The following is a 17,534-nucleotide window of genomic DNA, read 5'->3' on the forward strand; positions in this document are numbered from 1 at the left end:
AAAGATAGAATGGACGCATTTTGGTGTAAAAAGTAAAGCTAAAGGTGAAGTTATAACACTGAAACACCCTCAGGAAGAAGTGCTTTAAGACATGGCTAGCTAGCAAGCGGTTAACGTCCAGCTACTAATAAATCACTAATCCTCATCTCCATGGCGACAAATAAAGTAATTTTCTTAAAGTATTATCACTGGAGGAGGAGGAATAGCTAAATATGCGTCACTACACACCATAGGAGGATACAATAGCTCACCTGCGTCACAATGTAAACAAACACCATGGGTGGATCTACACCTGACATCCACTGTAATGATACCAAGTCCTGGAGCGCATCTAGTTGATACTAGGGGGCGGTATAGCTGTTGGTTTTTGCAGGGTCCTTGAGGGTGCATGGGAGCTTTCCCAACCAGTCTACATGTGCTTTGTGGACTTGGAGAAGACATTCGACTGTGGGGAGTCGGTCTGATTATGGCGGTCCACTCCCTGTATGATCAGTGTCAGAGCTTGGTCCCCATTGTCGGCAGTGAGTCGGAGCCGTTTCCAGTGAGGGTTGGACTCCGCCAAGGCTGCCTTTTGTCACCCATTCTGTTCATAACTTTTATGGACAGAATTTCTAGGCGCAATCAGGGGATCCGGTCTGGTGGCTGCAGGATTAGGTGTCTACTTTTTGCAGATGATGTGGTCCTGATGGCTTCATCTGGCCGGGATCTTCAGCTCTCACTGGATCGGTTTGCAGCCGAGTGTGAAGCGACCGGGATGAGAATCAGCACCTCCAAGTCCGAGTCCATGGTTCTCACCCGGAAAAGGGTGGAGTGCCATCTCCGGGTTGGGGAGGAGATCTTGCCCCAAGTGGAGGAGTTCAAGTACCTAAGAGTCTTGTTTACGAGTTAGGGAAGAGTGGATCCTGAGATCGACAGGCGGATCGGTGCGGCGTCTTCAGTGATGCGGACGCTGTATCGATCCGTTGTGGTGAAGAAGGAGCTGAGCTGGAAGGCGAAGATCTCAATTTACCGGTCGATCTACGTTCCAATCCTCACCTATGGTCATGAGCTGTGGGTTATGACAGAAAGGACAAGATCACGGGTACATGCGGCCCAAATGAGTTTCCTCTGCCCTGTGGTGGGGCTCTTCCTTAGGGTGAGAAGCTCTGTCATCCGGGAGGAGTTCAAACTAAAGCCGCTGCTCCTCAACATCGAGAGAAACCAGATTTGGTTGTTCGGGCATCTGGTCAGGATGCCACCCGAACGCTTCCCTAGGGAGGTGTTTCGAGCACGTCCGACCGGGACATGTTGGGAAGACTATGTCTCCCGGCTGGCCTGGGAACGCCTCGGGATCCCCCAGAAAGAGCTGGACGAAATGGCTAGGGAGAGGGAAGTCCGAGCTTCTCTGCTTAGGCTGCTGCCACTTGACCTCGGATAAGCGGAAGAAGATTGATGGATTTTGTACCTACAATTAGGATTTCAATTTTATTACTATTAAATTGAAGGAAATGCTTCAGTTCACTGAGGCTGTAAGGGAGGATGGAGGAAGAGAAGCAGTTGGTTTGGCTGAGACGTAGAGCTGGCTGTCTGTGAGCGCTTTGAGTATCTAATAATAGAAAAGTGCGATATCTAATCTATTATTATTATTATTGTTATTATTATTAAGTCAAATATAATACAGATTTTTACACAAGGAAGCTTTCTGGTAATGTTTCATCGTTGTCGTGTCCGTCTGTTTCCATTTGAAGTGATCGCAAAACCTTTGACAGCTTCTCTCATCGTCTTTGGGCCCTTTGCTCTCTTTCCACACGGTTGTTGTTTTCCCATCCGCTGTACCCGCCACACCACGCGCTGCATCACGGTGCTATTGGAGCAGTGTTGCATAGACAATGTTTGTTTGAAACTAAATCTAAACAATACAAAATGGATGCTTTGTTGTAATCCAACATGGCCCTAATGAAGTTGTTGTACTGATGTGTTTCAGATCTGTAACTGGTTTATTAACGCACGCCGACGCCTCTTGCCGGACCTGCTTCGAAAAGATGGCCAAGACCCGACCAAATTCACAATATCCCGCAAGTTGAACGGCAAGGGTGACGGCCACTCCTCCACAGCAGGGGGCAGCAGTTCACCCGAGCGCCTCTCCTCCCAGCAGCGGCCGTCCGTCATCCGCTCCGCTCCCACTTTGGACCTCAGCGTCCTGGGCAACACCGCCACGGCCATCCTGACGGGAGCGGCCTACCCCGGCATGGAAGGCCCGGTTCAGGCGCTGATGCGGCTGCACACGCAAAGTCTGCTGAGGGAGGCCGAGGACCAGGGCGCCAACACGTCCGCCAGCCCCAGCGGCGGCTTCTTCAACACGCCTCCCCCCACCCCACCAGAGCTCCTACCTGCCCAGGACTTCAGTGATCTCAGGCTTCTGGTGGATGCAGCTCTACAGAGGGCAGCCGAGCAGGAGAACCTGCAGAGGGTCCAGGAGAGCCAGGTTCTCCAAGAGACGGGGACGGTAGAGGCGCGAAGTGACCTGGGCCCCACGCCGCCGCCCGAGGACAGCCAGCAGGTCTTGGATCCGTGCAGAGTGCAGAGTCTGATGGAGAAAGCTATGACCGTACCTGCTGCTCCATTGTCTGGACCAGCACCAGTCTTGGTCTCTGCTCCCAGGCTGTCCCCCCTGCCCATGACCAAAGTCATCTGGAGTCCATTAGAGAAGGACAATGTCCGAGCCTCCAGCCCAAAGCAGCTCATCCCAGCCCACGTGCCCACCTTGGTCGCTGTGTCGGCCTCTGTGTTTGGTCCGCTCTCTTCTGAAAATCTTGCAGTTTCAGATTCAAGTCCAGGTTCCATAACTCCAAATTCTACCTCCACGAGCCAGGCCTCCTCACCAGCGCCCACCATCGCCGCCTTCAGCGCCCCAAGAACTGTCCCTCTTTACCTGCCCTTCCACAAGTCTCAGTTGTTTCCAGTCGCCTTCCCGTCGCCCGGGTCTCCTCCCCCGGTCTCTACCTCCGGTCAAGCTTTGAAGTCTTCCTCCATGTCCACGGTTCTGCCCTGCCTCAGCCTGTCCCCCCGCTTACCCCTCGCGGGCGGCGGTGGCGCACAGAGGCCCAGCGTTTGGAACGTGGTCCACGGCGACAGCAGGCAGCCCGCCCCCCTGCAGGTGGTCCAGCCCCCCCTCGCCGGCGCCGTGTGGGGTCCGCAGCACACCGCCTGCACGCAGTGAGGATTTCTTTTGTGAAAAGCCCAGAATGTATTCCTTGTGAGAAGAACTCATGTGCCTGCCAAGCAGAAGGTTTTAGGTTTCCAAATGTTTTGCTCCGTTTTAGTCGGTTGGTTTTCGTTTCGAGCATAAGGCGCCGGAAATCAAGCAGCCGTTGGTTCATGGACTGAGAACATTCCAGATGGATTGTCCTGGACCACTTTTACGTCTTCTGTGGGTGTCATAGTTTGCATCTTCAGAAGCAACCTTCTTGTTTTTATTACAACCAAGTCCTCTTTCTACCGTTCCAGTCTTTGCTGATCTGGGAAGGGTTCTTCTTGTTGATCAGCTGACATAAAATGTAGCCAGCAGGGCCCAAAGGAGGTCCAAGATGGCCGCTCAAGTCTGAACTTGTTTCCAGCCTCGCGAGAGAGGGGGGGTGTGTGCCCAAATGTGTTGCCTTTCAATGGCCAAAGTGAAAATGTGAAATTTAAAAGTTGGGCCATACCAGGAGTGAAACGTGTAGACCACAGGTCTCAAACCTCATCTTTTTTTTAATAATGTACGTTTTGACATTAAGGAATATACCTTTTAAACTTTATTATCATCCAATATTGCAGAGCAAACATTTTTCATTATCATATTTCCCAACCATTTTTTACTTAAAAATACTTCAATATCTGCTGGACTTAAATTTCAAAGCACATTATCCATCAAATTGTAAAAATGACACTAGAGGTTACGGTAAAATATACAGTGTTTTGTGCAACCCATTACTGTGAATTCAAAAACTATTATGTTTGTTTAGGGTAAAAGTCTCTGAAAGGAGCTGTCAGTTTTTTATTGTAAAATCCACAATTGTTTCTACAGCGTGTTACTGTACATGGAACAACAGTACAACATTTTTTTTAGGGTAAAAAACTGGCAGCTCAGTTGCCGTAGATTTAAACAAAAACGGTAATATACAGTTTTATGTTGGAAAAACACCGTAACATTTACAGTAAAATTCTGGCGACTAAGCAGCTCGGTTTTTATTGCAAAAACTAAGGTTATTTTTACAGTGTAAATGAAAAATAGTACCACATTTTTTACGGTAAACTGGCAGCTCATTTGTCATACTTTAAAAAATGGTAATATACAGTAATATATTGTTAAAACCACCGTATACTTTATTGTGAGATTCTGGTGACTAAGCTACTAGTTTTTTTTTCGTAAAATCTACGGTTGTTTTTATGGTGTATTACTGTAAATGAAAAATACGCTGAGAAACTGGCGGCTCAGTTGTCATAATTTAAAAAAAAAAACATAATATTTTGTTAAAAACACCGTATAATTTACTGTAAACTTCAAGCGACTAGGCTGACAGTTTTTATTGTAAAATACATTATATTGTTTTACGGTAAAAACTGGCAGCTCAGTTGCCGTAATTTAAACAAACTTGCTGTCTTTTTCAATTTACGGTAATATGTTTTAAAACATCCGTAACATCGTGGAGACAAAGCTGCCTGGTTGTTTTAACAGTGTATTACTGTAAATGAAAAATAGTACCACATTTTTTTTTTTTTTTACGGTAAAAAACTAATATACAGTAATGTTGAAATCACTGTAAAATTCTGGCGACTAAGCTGCCAGGTTTTTATTGAAACACTACGGTTGTTTTTGAAATGAAAAAAAAGTGCCACATTTTTTACATTAAAAGAGTCTTATACGTTAATACCACCATATAATTTACAGTAAAATGCTGACAACTAAGCTGCCAGGTTTTATTATAAAATACGTTACATTGTTTCACGGTAAAAAATAAAAAAAGGCAGCTCAGTTGCCGTAATTTAAAGAAACTTGTTTTTTTTTTCAATTTACAGCATTATGTTGTCTGGCAACTAAGCTGCCAGGTTTTTATCGTAAAATCCACTGTTTCTACAGTGTATTACTGTTAATGAAAAATAGTACGACATTTTTTTGGGACAAAAAACTGGCAGCTCAGTTTTTGTTTTTTTTTAAAAGGTTGTATATTTTTCCCCAATTTAATGTGATGAATTGTAAAAACTAGCGTAAAATTCTGGCGACGAAGCTGCTGGATTTTTATTGCAAAAAACGGATTGTTTTTACTGTAAAGGAAAAATAGTACCACATTTTTTTCTGAGGAAAAACTGGCAGCTCAGTTTGTTTTTTTTAAATGTTGTATATTTTTCCCAATTTATTGTAGTAAGTTGTAAAAACTAGCGCAAAATTCTGGTAACGAAGGTGCAGGTTTCTATTGTAAAATCTACAGTTTTTATGACGTATTACTGTAAATAGAGAAACGGCACCACATTTTTTACTGTAAAAAGCTGGCAGCTCAGTTGCCATAATTTTAAAAAATGGTAATACACTATTTTTAAAACCACCATATAATTTACAGTGAGATTCTGGTGTTTATGCTACTAGTTTTTTATGTAAAATCTACGGTTGTTTTTATTATTGTAAATGGAAAAACAGTACCACTTTTTTTTACGCTAAACTGGTAGCTCAGTAGCCATAATTTAAAATACAGTAACATGTTAAAACCACCTTTTTTTTAAAAAAAGGTTGTATATTTTTCCCCAATTTAATGTAATAAATTGTAAAAACTAGCGTAAAATTCTGGCGACGAAGCTGCTGGATTTTTCAATTTACAGCATTATGTTGTCTGGCAACTAAGCTGCCAGGTTTTTATCGTAAAATCCACACTTTCTACAGTGTATTACTGTTAATGAAAAATAGTACGACATTTTTTTTTTACCAAAAACTGGCAGCTCAGTTTTTTTTTTAAAAAAGGTTGTATATTTTTCCCCAATTTAATGTAATAAATTGTAAAAACTAGCGTAAAATTCTGGCAACGAAGCTGCTGGATTTTTATGGCAAAAAACTGATTGTTTTTACAGTGTATTACTGTAAAGGAAAAATAGTACCACATTTTTTTCTGAGGAAAAACTGGCAGCTCAGTTTTTTTTTTTTAATGTTGTATATTTTTCCCAATTTATTGTAGTAAGTTGTAAAAACTAGCGCAAAATTCTGGTAACGAAGGTGCAGGTTTCTATTGTAAAATCTACAGTTTTTACGGCGTATTACTGTAAATAGAGAAACGGCACCAAATTTTTTACTGTAAAAAGCTGGCAGCTCAGTTGCCATAATTTAAAAAAAAATGGTAATACACAGTATTTTTAAAACCACCATATAATTTACAGTGAGATTCTGGTGTTTATGCTACTAGTTTTTTATGTAAAATCTACGGTTGTTTTTATTATTGTAAATGGAAAAACAGTACCACATTTTTTTACGCTAAACTGGTAGCTCAGTAGCCATACTTTAAAATACAGTAACATGTTAAAACCACCGTATAATTTACAGTAAAATTTTAGCAACTAAGCTGCCAGTTTTTATTGTAAAATACATTACATTGTTTTAGGCTAAAAAGCTGGCACCTCAGTTGCCAGAGTAAAAAAAAAAAACAGTTGGATTTTTTTTTCCAATATTCAGTAGTAAAATGTTAAAACCACCGTATAATTTACAGTCAAATCCTAGCAACTAAGCTGCCAGTTTTTATTGTAAAATACATTACATTGTTTTAGGCTAAAAAGCTGGCACCTCAGTTATGAGAGTAAAGAAAAAAAAAGTTGGATTTTTTTTCCAATATACAGTAGTAATATGTTAAAACCACCGTATAATTGGCAGTCAAATTCTATCGACTAAACTGCTAGTTTTTTGTGGGATTATCTTTCCAGTTACAGTAAAATGTTAAACACTTATTGTAAAATGCTGGTGACTGAGTTGCCAATTTTATTGTAAAATACATTGCAGTGTTTTACGGTAAAAAGCTGGCACCTCAGTTGCCAGAGTAAAAAAAAAAACAGTTGGATTTTTTTTAACAATATTCAGTAGTAAAATGTTAAAACCACCGTATAATTTGCAGTAAAATTCTAGCAATTTAGCTGACAGTTTTTATTGTAAAATACATTACATTGTTTTAGGCTAAAAAGCTGGCACCTCAGTTGCGAGAGTAAAGAAAAAAAAAAGTTGGATTTTAGTAGTAATATGTTAAAACCACCGTATAATTGACAGTCAAATTCTATCGACTAAACTGCTAGTTTTTTGTGGGATTATCTTTCCAGTTACAGTAAAATGTTAAACACTTATTGTAAAATGCTGGTGACTGAGTTGCCAATTTTATTGTAAAATACATTGCAGTGTTTTACGGTAAAAAGCTGGCACTTCAGTTGCCAGAGTAAAAAAAAAAACAGTTGGATTTTTTTTTCCAATATTCAGTAGTAAAATGTTAAAACCACCGTATAATTTGCAGTAAAATTCTAGCAACTAAGCTGCCAGTTTTTATTGTAAAATACATTACATTTTTTTAGGCTAAAAAGCTGGCACCTCAGTTGCGAGAGTAAAGAAAAAAAAATTAGGATTTTTTTTCCTATATACAGTAGTAATATGTTAAAACCACCGTATAATTGACAGTCAAATTCTAGCAACTAAACTGTTAGTTTTTTTGGTGGGATTATCTTTCCAGTTACAGTAAAATGTTAAACACTTATTGTAAAATGCTGGTGACTGAGTTGCCAATTTTATTGTAAAATACATTGCAGTGTTTTACGGTAAAAAGCTGGCACCTCAGTTGCCAGAGTAAAAAAAAAACGGTTGGATTTTTTTTTTCCAATATTCAGTAGTAATATGTTAAAACCAACGTATAATTTACAGTAAAATTCTAGCAACTAAGCTGCCAGTTTTTATTGTAAAATACATTACATTGTTTTAGGCTAAAAAGCTGGCACCTCAGTTGCGAGAGTAAAGAAAAAAAAAAAGTTGGATTTTTTTTCCAATATACAGTAGTAATATGTTAAAACCACCGTATAATTGACAGTCAAATTCTATTGACTAAACTGCTAGTTTTTTGTGGTATTATCTTTCCAGTTACAGTAAAATCTTAAACACTTATTGTAAAATGCTGGTGACTGAGTTGCCAATTTTATTGTAAAATACATTGCAGTGTTTTACGGTAAAAAGCTGGCACCTCAGTTGCCAGAGCAAAAAAAAAACAGTTGGATTTTTTTTTTCCAATATTCAGTAGTAATATGTTAAAACCAACGTATAATTGACAGTCAAATTCTATCGACTAAACTGCTAGTTTTTTGTGGGATTATTTTTTCAGTCAGTAAAATGTTAAACACTTATAAAATGCTGGTGACTGAGTTGCCAGTTTTAATGTAAAATGTACAGATTTGTGTTACAATGGACATAATAATCAACTTCATAGACAAAATCATTTACTATTCTGATCTCAGCCATAAGTGTGACGTGGCCCTCAAAGAAAGCCACTTTGACGCTCTTGATTTCGACCAATTTGGCCCCCGGGGCCCCACTTTGAGCACCTCTTCCTCCACTCTTCAGACCTGGTCTTGTTTTTCCGCATGGAAATGTCTTACGATGTTTATTTCCTCTCATCTGTGCGTTAGAAATGTCAAACTATTCATGAAATTGTAGTTTCCGTGAAACTGTCGTTAGAAGAACTGCAATATATTTTGTATGTGGTAGAAATACTGTAGCGGAGTTGCCTTCATTTTCAGTCGTTATTCCACCCGGCCAGTCTTTTTTTGATGTTATTTTCACAACACTGTCCATCATCTCCACCGTACGTTCACGCTTTCAGGTTTCTGTTCCGGTAGTCTGCTGCATTTATACCTCATTTTTACACGTCAGGTTTGGGTCTTACGTAGAGAAAGTGCTATTTTTGTATGACTATTAATAATACTGCTATGTGGGAAAATAGTTTTTAGCTAGCATGACTTTTGTGTATGTTTTAGATGCTCGACATTCCGGCGGGAAAAGTATGTCTGTAAATATTTTTTTAGTTTGGTAATGACATGAATACTTATCTCAAAGGTTGTCTTTGTTTCCTCACGTCCGAACATTCCAAAACCTTGACTGACCGTTAGCAGCTTCTGTGCCTTAAACAATCCAGTGAGGGAATGAATGATGTGCCCCTTTTTTTTTACGTTTTTTTTTTATTTTTTATTATTCCACATGAGCTCAATAGTTTGTGCAATATATGCCTTAAACTTCAAGTGTGTTTTGTATAAGCATTTAAAAGAAATAAAATCTCAGTTTTTTCATAAATTCGGTGCAATTGTTTTTTTTGTTTTCTTACTGGCGGCCATGTTGTTCCCGCTTCTTTTACTCTGTTGCCATGGTTACCAGGGGAAGGCGGTAAAAACTCACCTTATTTAGTCTGATAACACACACCTGTCGGCTGCGCAGATTTCCAGATACTTGCACCACATTGGACGATTTTCCACTTATCCGAGTGAATAAAGTTCATTGAGTTCTTGAGTTTTTTTGTAGTTCCTCCCGAGCTCGCTGGGACTTCCGGCAAGAACCCGGAACTGATTCGGCGGGGCGGGCTGTGCTGCTGAACGCTGATTGGCTGAACACCGTTGGGGGCGTTTCTAAATCGTATTTTTCAAACACATGACCGCCATTGTGGAATACAGACTTGCTTATTCCTTCAATTATATGCAGTTTAATGTTTACTTTCTAAAAAATTCATGTCGATACGAGACGCGGACGGACTCTTTTGAACATATTTACAGAAAAGTATGAAGCCGGACTCGAAGCAAGGACCTCAGCTGCTTACTTCTTTGGATACATGTGATATAAAAGGAGGCAGCACACGAGTGGAACGAAGGTAAATAACATCAACTATTAACTTCATTAAATGTTGTAAAAGTGACACGCCATTCGTGTAGTTATTAGTCTAAACCCGAGTGAATAGAATGCTAATGCTTACAAGCCGATGTGGTCGTGTTGTCGCCGTGAGATAAACACCGACACTTATTATTTAGATATTGTTCTTTACAGATTAAATGGACCAAAATATCTAGTCTGACTCTCATTAATGCATCATTTACTGAAAAGACGACTTTCTGACTGTTGAACACGAAAACTGTCCCTAACACAGACATCTTAAAGGCCTACTGAAATGAGATTTTCTTATTTAAACGGGGATAGCAGGTCATTTCGCGATATTTCCATATTTTTGCTGAAAGGATTTAGTAGAAAACATTGACCATAATTTCCCAACTTTTGGTCGCTAATAAAAAAAAAGCCTTGTCTGTACCGGAAGTAACAGACGATGTGCGCGTGACGTCACGGGTTGTAGAACTCACATCTGAACATTGTTTACAATCAAGGCCACCAGCAGCTAGAGCGATTCGGACCGAGAAAGCGACAATTTCCCCATTAATTTGAGTGAGGATGAAAAATTTGGGACGAGGATAGTGAAGGACGAGAAGGAAAAAAAAAAAAAAGACGTGGGCAGTGGGAGTGATTCAGACACATTTACTTCACGGTGGCAGAGGGGTTAGTGCGTCTGCCTCACAATACGAAGGTCCTGCAGTCCTGGGTTCAAATCCAGGCTCGGGATCTTTCTGTGTGGAGTTTGCATGTTCTCCCCGTGAATGCGTGGGTTCCCTCCGGGTACTCCGGCTTCCTCCCACTTCCAAAGACATGCACCTGGGGATAGGCCCCTCCCACCTCCAAAGACATGCACCTGGGGATAGGTTGATTGGCAACACTAAAATTGGCCCTAGTGTGTGAATGTGAGTGTGAATGTTGTCTGTCTATCTGTGTTGGCCCTGCGATGAGGTGGCGACTTGTCCAGGGTGTGCCCCGCCTTCCGCCCGATTGTAGCTGAGATAGGCGCCAGCGCCCCCCGCGACCCCGAACGGGAATAAGCGGCAGAAAATGGATGGATGGAATTCTGGAAAATCCCTTATCTGCTTAAGAAAAAAATATATGTATGGCTAATGCTAAAGCAAACAAGAGCCAGACTTTCGTTCCAAAGCAAAGTGTTGATGTTGTGATGTTAAAAAATATCAAAGTAATCATAGTAGTATCGACTAGATACGCGCCTGTACTTGATATAATTGCAGTGGATGTCAAGTGTAGATCCACCCAAGGTGTTTACATTGTGACGCCGGTGTGTAGTGAAGCATGTTTAGCTATTCCTCGTCCTCCAGTGATAATATACATGTAAGAAACTCACTTTGTCGCCATGGAGGCCAGGATTAGTGATTTAGAAGTAGCTAAAACTCTGCAGACCACTAGCTATCGAGACTTGTCTTAAAGCAGCTCTTCCTGAGGGTGTTTCAGTGTTATAACTTCACCTTTATCTTTAATTTTTACACCAAAATTTATCCATTCTCCCTTTTCTGTCTACACACTGTGTTTGCTTGTAAGTACTCTGTGTGTGTGCGCTGCCCAACATGCTCCTCTGCTCGTAAAAACCAGCAATGTCTCGACGTGATGACACGCCGTCATGCCTGTGATAAAAAAAATTAAAACAGAGTATAGTACCATTTTTGATTCATTAGTACCACGATACTCTACTGTAGGGGTGGGCATTACGTCGATCGCGATCGACTGGTCGATCTCGGAGGGTGTGTCAGTCGATCTCAAGCCAGCCATTAAAAAATAGACATAAAAATGAGCAATCATCAATCAAACCAAGACTTCACTTTCGTCAGTTGTTTGACATTCTCGGCACCCGAGGATCTTGTGAGATGACAGCTGGCTGCTGCGAGCTCATATTTAAGAAAAAACATCACTAACAGGGCGGACGCAGAGAAACACATTTTATTTCTAGAGACTCCGTACCTACTGTCAAAACTCTAAAGAGCGACTGCACAGTTCCTGTCTTCACCATAAAAGACCTGTTTCATCCTGCCTGTGCTAACAAAATAAGAGTCTCAAAGCTAGCGTGCACAAGCTAGCAAGCTACGGAGTTTGATGCCAATGTATTTCTCAGCGACCGCTTTCTCACTTGCTTGCCCACCCGCACTGTCACTGACGTCACTCACCTGCTGCCAGACATTAAAGGGCCACACACATATGCTACTCTCATAACAAAGTGTTTAAAAACGAGTATGCAAGTTGGACAAATGAGATGCCAAATCCAACCATTTTCATGTGGTATTGGACAGAAAGGAGGACTTTTTTTTTTCCTCCATTTGAAAATGCGGACGTTATCAGCACCATTGTCTAATTCCAATCAATGCAAGTCATCAGAATCAGGTAATACACCAACTTATATTCTTGTCTTTGTGAAAGAAAGACATCTATGTGTGTTACACAGGCTTGTATTATCATTAAACACATTTAACTTGTTTACAAAAATGTCTCTTTCATAAATAAATAAATATAAATTATAAATAGGAATGAGGTAGATCTCCTCGACTTGGTCAATTGAAAAGTAGCTCACCTGCAGAAAAAGTGTGAGCGCCCCTGATCTACTGGTACCGATATACCGTACAACCCTTTCGCAGTATAAACAATCGGCTGGAAAAAAATGTGATAAAGACAGCATTTTTAGCTCTGACATTTTATTTATCAACCATTTTTAATACAAGTTCCAAAGTTTCAGTTGACACATGCTTTAATTTCTACACCGTCGACTTCCTGTTCCATTTGTTTCAGTGAAAAAGAAACCGTAGCTTAACGGGACGAACGAGCGAAACCGACTTGAGTCAGTCGAGCGACTTGCACCCTAGAACATTAGAAGCCCCGCCCCCATTGGATTGTGCTATAATAGTAATGCTGGGGGTGGGGAGTGATATACTGTCGCCGAGTAACAAGAAAGCTGGTATTTAGCAAGGACTGATCTCTTGATGTGAGATCCACACTTCTTCAAGATGATGACCCCCAAAGACTATTTCTAAAGAGCAGGAACCAGGTGCGTGCGTGCGGGGGCTTCCCTGGCCTCTACTCATCGTCCTTCTCCTTGGCGCCATGTTTGAGGATGCGGGTGAACTCTCCGTAGTTGAAGTTGCCCTTCTTGTCGATGGGCGCCTCGCGGAACAGCTCGTCCACCTCGTCGTCGGTGAAGCGGTCGCCCATGGTGGTGAGCAGCTCCCTCAGGTGGTCCTCGTGGAGCACACCTTGGAGCAAAGGCATGGTGACAATGACTTTTTTGGCCAATCAGTTTCACCAATGGAATGTGTCTCTAATCCAGCTAGTGTGGTTGATGTATCAGAAGTGATACACCGTATCCTCCTGGTGGTATAATTCGAACAGTAACACTATAAATATACGTGTTTTTAATGAATACTTAAAGTTAAAGTGCCTATATATATATATATATATATATATATATATATATATATATATATATATATATATACACACACACATATATATATATAGACACACATATATATGTATATATATATATATATATATATATATATATATATACATATATATGTATATATATATATATATATATATATATATACATACATACATACATGTATATATGTACACACATATATATAGACACACATACACATATACATGTGTATGTATGTATGTATATATATATATATATATATATATATATATATATATATATATATATATATATATATATATATATATACACATGTATATATACACACACATGTATATATACACACACATGTATATATACACACACATATATATAGACACACATACATATATACACACATATACATGTGTGTATGTATGTATATATATATATATATATATACAGTATATACACACACACGTATATACAGAACATACATATACAGGACTGTCTCAGAAAATTCGAATATTGCGATAAAGTCCTTTATTTTCTGTAATGCAACTAAAAACATGAAATTGTCATACATTCTGGATTCATTACACATCAACTGAAATATTGCAAGCCTTTTATTATTTTAATATTGCTGATTATGGCATACAGCTTAAGAAAACTAAAAAATCCAATCCCAAAAAATTTGAATATTTCCTCAGACCAAGTAAAAAAAAGAAGATTTATAACAGTAAAACAAAGTCAAATATTTCAAAATGTCAATTAATGCACTCAGTACCTGGTTGGGAATCCTTTTGCACAGATTACTCTATCAATCAGTCTGTGACATTGCTGAGGTGTTATGGATGCACAGGATGCTTCAATGGCGGCCTTTAGCTCATTTGCATTATTGAGTCTGGTGTCTTTCAGCTTCTTCTTCACAATACCCCACAAATTCTCTATGGGTTTCAGGTCAGGGGAGTTGGACAGTATTGCCATGGCAGTAATGTAATGCCAGTACGGTGTACTGACCAGGGCGTTACTGTCCTCGATTGTCCCGCGCCAGTGTACAGTACACTGATGCATTTCCATAGAGCTTTCCAACAGATACTGCTACAATAGCCGTATTCCCATGGTCAAGCCACTCCTTAACTCAAGACGCGTCTGACTGACGGACAGTTGCAGAGTGTTCCAGAGTCCTGTTTTCAGACGAAAGCAAATTTTGAATTTCATTTGGAAGTCAAGGTGCTATAGTCTGGAGGAAGGCTGGAGAGGAGTAAAATCCAAGTTGCTTGAAATCCAGTGTGTTCCCACAGTCAGCAATGGTTTGGGGAGCCATGTCATTTGCTGGTTTTGGTCCACTGTGTTTCATCAAGTCCAGAGTCAATGCAGCTGTGTACATGCTTCCATCTGTTGTAAAGCTCTATGGAGATGATGATTTAATTTTCCAGCATGATCTGGCACCTGTCCACAGTGCCAAAACCACCAGTAACTGGTGTACTGACCATGGTATTACTGTCCTCCATTGGCCTGCCAACCCCCCTGACCTGAACCCCATAGAGAATTTGTGGGTTATTGTGAAGAAGAAGCTGACAGACACCAGACCCAATAATGCAAATGAGCTAAAGGCCGCTATTGAAGCATCCTGGGCATCCATAACACCTCAGCAATGCCACAGGCCGATTGCCTCCATGCTACGCTGCATTGATGCAGTAATCCCTGCGAAAGGATTCCTAACCAAGTACTTAGTGCATTCATTGACATTTTCAAATGATTGATTTTGTTTTGCTGTTAAAGAGAGACATTTAATGGCCCCCCTGGGCTGAGATTGCCGCCCTTGCCCACGTAGCCCATACAGTATCTCAAAGTGCCAATGGACAAGCGCTGGCTAAGGTCGAGACTTACCGGCTCCTTCCTCATCGAAGCAGGCAAAAGCGTTGCGGATGACGTCCTCGGGGTCGGTGCCGTTGAGCCTCTCTCCAAACATGGTGAGAAACATGGTGAAGTTTATGGGCCCCGGGGCTTCGCTCATCATGCCCTCCAGATACTCATCAGAGGGGTTTTTACCTGAAGACAACAACATGACATGTGTAACGGGTGTTGTCGTTGTGTGTACATGTATTGTTGTGCAATATAGACGATCTAAACATTTGGTACCACGCGGTACCACTAGTAGTATGCGAGCTCTATCTAAATGGCATGCCAAAGAATCACCTAACTAAATATTTGAAACACAATGTTACTGTTCAAACTGTGTGTTATGCTACAGTGTCCAAAATATTAAATATACTTATTAAATTCAACCCCTAAACATTTGGTACGACGCGGTACCACAAGTACTTTGCGAGCTCCATCTAATGGCATGCCGAAGAATCACCTAACTAAATATTTGAAACACAGTGTTACTGTTCAAACTGTGTGTTATGCTACAGTGGCCAAAATATTAAATATACTTATTAAATATAACCCCTAAACATTTGGTACGACGCAATACCACAAGTAGTATGCGAGCTCCATCTAATGGCATGCCAAAGAATCACCTAACTAAATATTTGAAACACATTGTTACTGTTCAAACTGTGTGTTATGCTACAGTGGCCAAAACATTAAATATACTTATTAAATATAACCCCTAAACATTTGGTACAACGCAATACCACAAGTAGTATGCGAGCTCCACCCAATGGCATGCCAAAGAATCACCTAACTAAATATTTGAAACACATTGTTACTGTTCAAACTGTGTGTTATGCTACAGTGGCCAAAATATTAAATATACTTGTTGTATTAAATATAACTCCTGTTTTGTTTTTAGTGAATACTTAAGTGTACTACGCTGCTGTATGTTACTGCTGTCATCATGTTGGTACTTGGGGGAAAATGTTTGCGAACCACTGATATCAATGATATCAATTTGGTGGACGATAGATATTTGAATACTGTTGTTATATCGTGATAATGCATGTCGATGACACATTCTAGTTCTGTACCGCAAACTTCACAGTGACAAGCGAACGAAGCTAGCGGCTAAGGTCCCTCTACTGTGCAAAACCACTACTAAATCACTAGTCCTCGCCTCCGTGGGCGAGATAAAGTAAGTTCCTTACAAGTATCATCCCTGGAGGACGAGGAATAGCTAAACATGCTAAACCGTATGAGGATATGCTAAGCGCTAACTGCTAAGCCGGAGTTATTGAATGTTGAACGGGTCGGTATAAACATCGATAGTAATGATACTACATTGATACTAAATAGAGCCCACAGGTGGACTCTCTGGGCAAAAACCATGGACTTTAAAATGAGAGCCAGTGTATAAATAATATTTATAATTTAATTGATATAGTTACATGGCCATCCTGTGTGTTTGTCTGATTATAATAGATTGTTAATAATTTTGATACGAGAATACCAGTGGAAATGATGCAATATGTCACCGCATATATCAGCAGCCAAATTAGGAACCTTTGTAACCCGTTTTGAAATATTTATCATTTAAGTACCAAATAACATATCGGGATATATATATATATATATAGACAGATATAGATGGATATATATCTATTTATATATATCTGTATCTATCCATCTATATCTGTCTGTCACACATGTGTATATACATATATATATATATAGATGGATAGATATCTATATGTGTATATGTACGTATATATATTAGGGGTGTAACGGTACACAAATATTTCGGTTCGGTACGTACCTCTGTTTAGGTCACGGTTCAGTTAATTTTCGGTACAGTAAGAAAACAACAAAATATACATTTTTTGGTTATTTATTTACCAAATTTGTAAACAATGGCTTTATCATTTTAACATTGGGAACACAATAATAATTTTGCCCACGTTAATCCACATTAAACTGCCTCAAGTTGTTGCTTTGATTAAATAAAATGATAAAACCTTTCTTCTACATATACAAAGTGCAACATTAAACAGTTTCAAGTCAACTCATCATGCTTAATTTATTACAGCATTTGGGAAGCCTGTAGTTGACTTTTATTATACACACACGCACATGCACACCCACACACACACAGCAAAATGAGCTAACGTAACTAAAAGCTAATTAGCGTTCACCTCAAGCCAGAACTATGAGAGAGCTGAGCTGCAGTTGAAGTTTCTAGAAGGTCAACAGGCTCATAGTGATGTTTGTAATAGTTGTGACTGGGAAGTGTTTAGTATAATTTGGGGAGTGTACAATGTCAGCTGCTAAACACATATCTGCTCATCTCGA

General features: G+C 40.0%; 2 protein-coding genes across 3 annotated transcripts in view; one reads left to right on the top strand and one right to left on the bottom strand.

Moving 5' to 3' along the window:
• Positions 1-8,277, top strand: part of LOC133535516 (homeobox protein SIX5) — a 31,863-nt gene extending 23,586 nt beyond the window's left edge. Inside the window, exon 3 of the mRNA XM_061875416.1 lies at positions 1,964-8,277. Within this exon, the coding sequence (XP_061731400.1) occupies positions 1,964-3,199 (1,236 nt within the window). The 3' untranslated portion in view covers positions 3,200-8,277. The remainder of the gene's footprint in view (positions 1-1,963) is intronic.
• A 4,279-nt stretch (positions 8,278-12,556) lies between these two features.
• The window catches only part of myl9b (myosin, light chain 9b, regulatory), a 27,486-nt gene continuing 22,508 nt past the window's right edge, over positions 12,557-17,534 (bottom strand). For both annotated transcript variants that reach the window (XM_061875421.1, XM_061875420.1), the window contains exons 3-4: positions 15,192-15,353; positions 12,557-13,128 (exon numbers count right to left, since the gene is read on the bottom strand). In XM_061875421.1, coding sequence (XP_061731405.1) covers positions 12,953-13,128; positions 15,192-15,353 — 338 coding nt within the window. In that variant the 3' untranslated portion in view covers positions 12,557-12,952. The remainder of the gene's footprint in view (positions 13,129-15,191; positions 15,354-17,534) is intronic.

This window comes from Nerophis ophidion, linkage group LG16, assembly GCF_033978795.1.
Source record: "Nerophis ophidion isolate RoL-2023_Sa linkage group LG16, RoL_Noph_v1.0, whole genome shotgun sequence".
Lineage (NCBI taxonomy): Eukaryota > Metazoa > Chordata > Actinopteri > Syngnathiformes > Syngnathidae > Nerophis > Nerophis ophidion.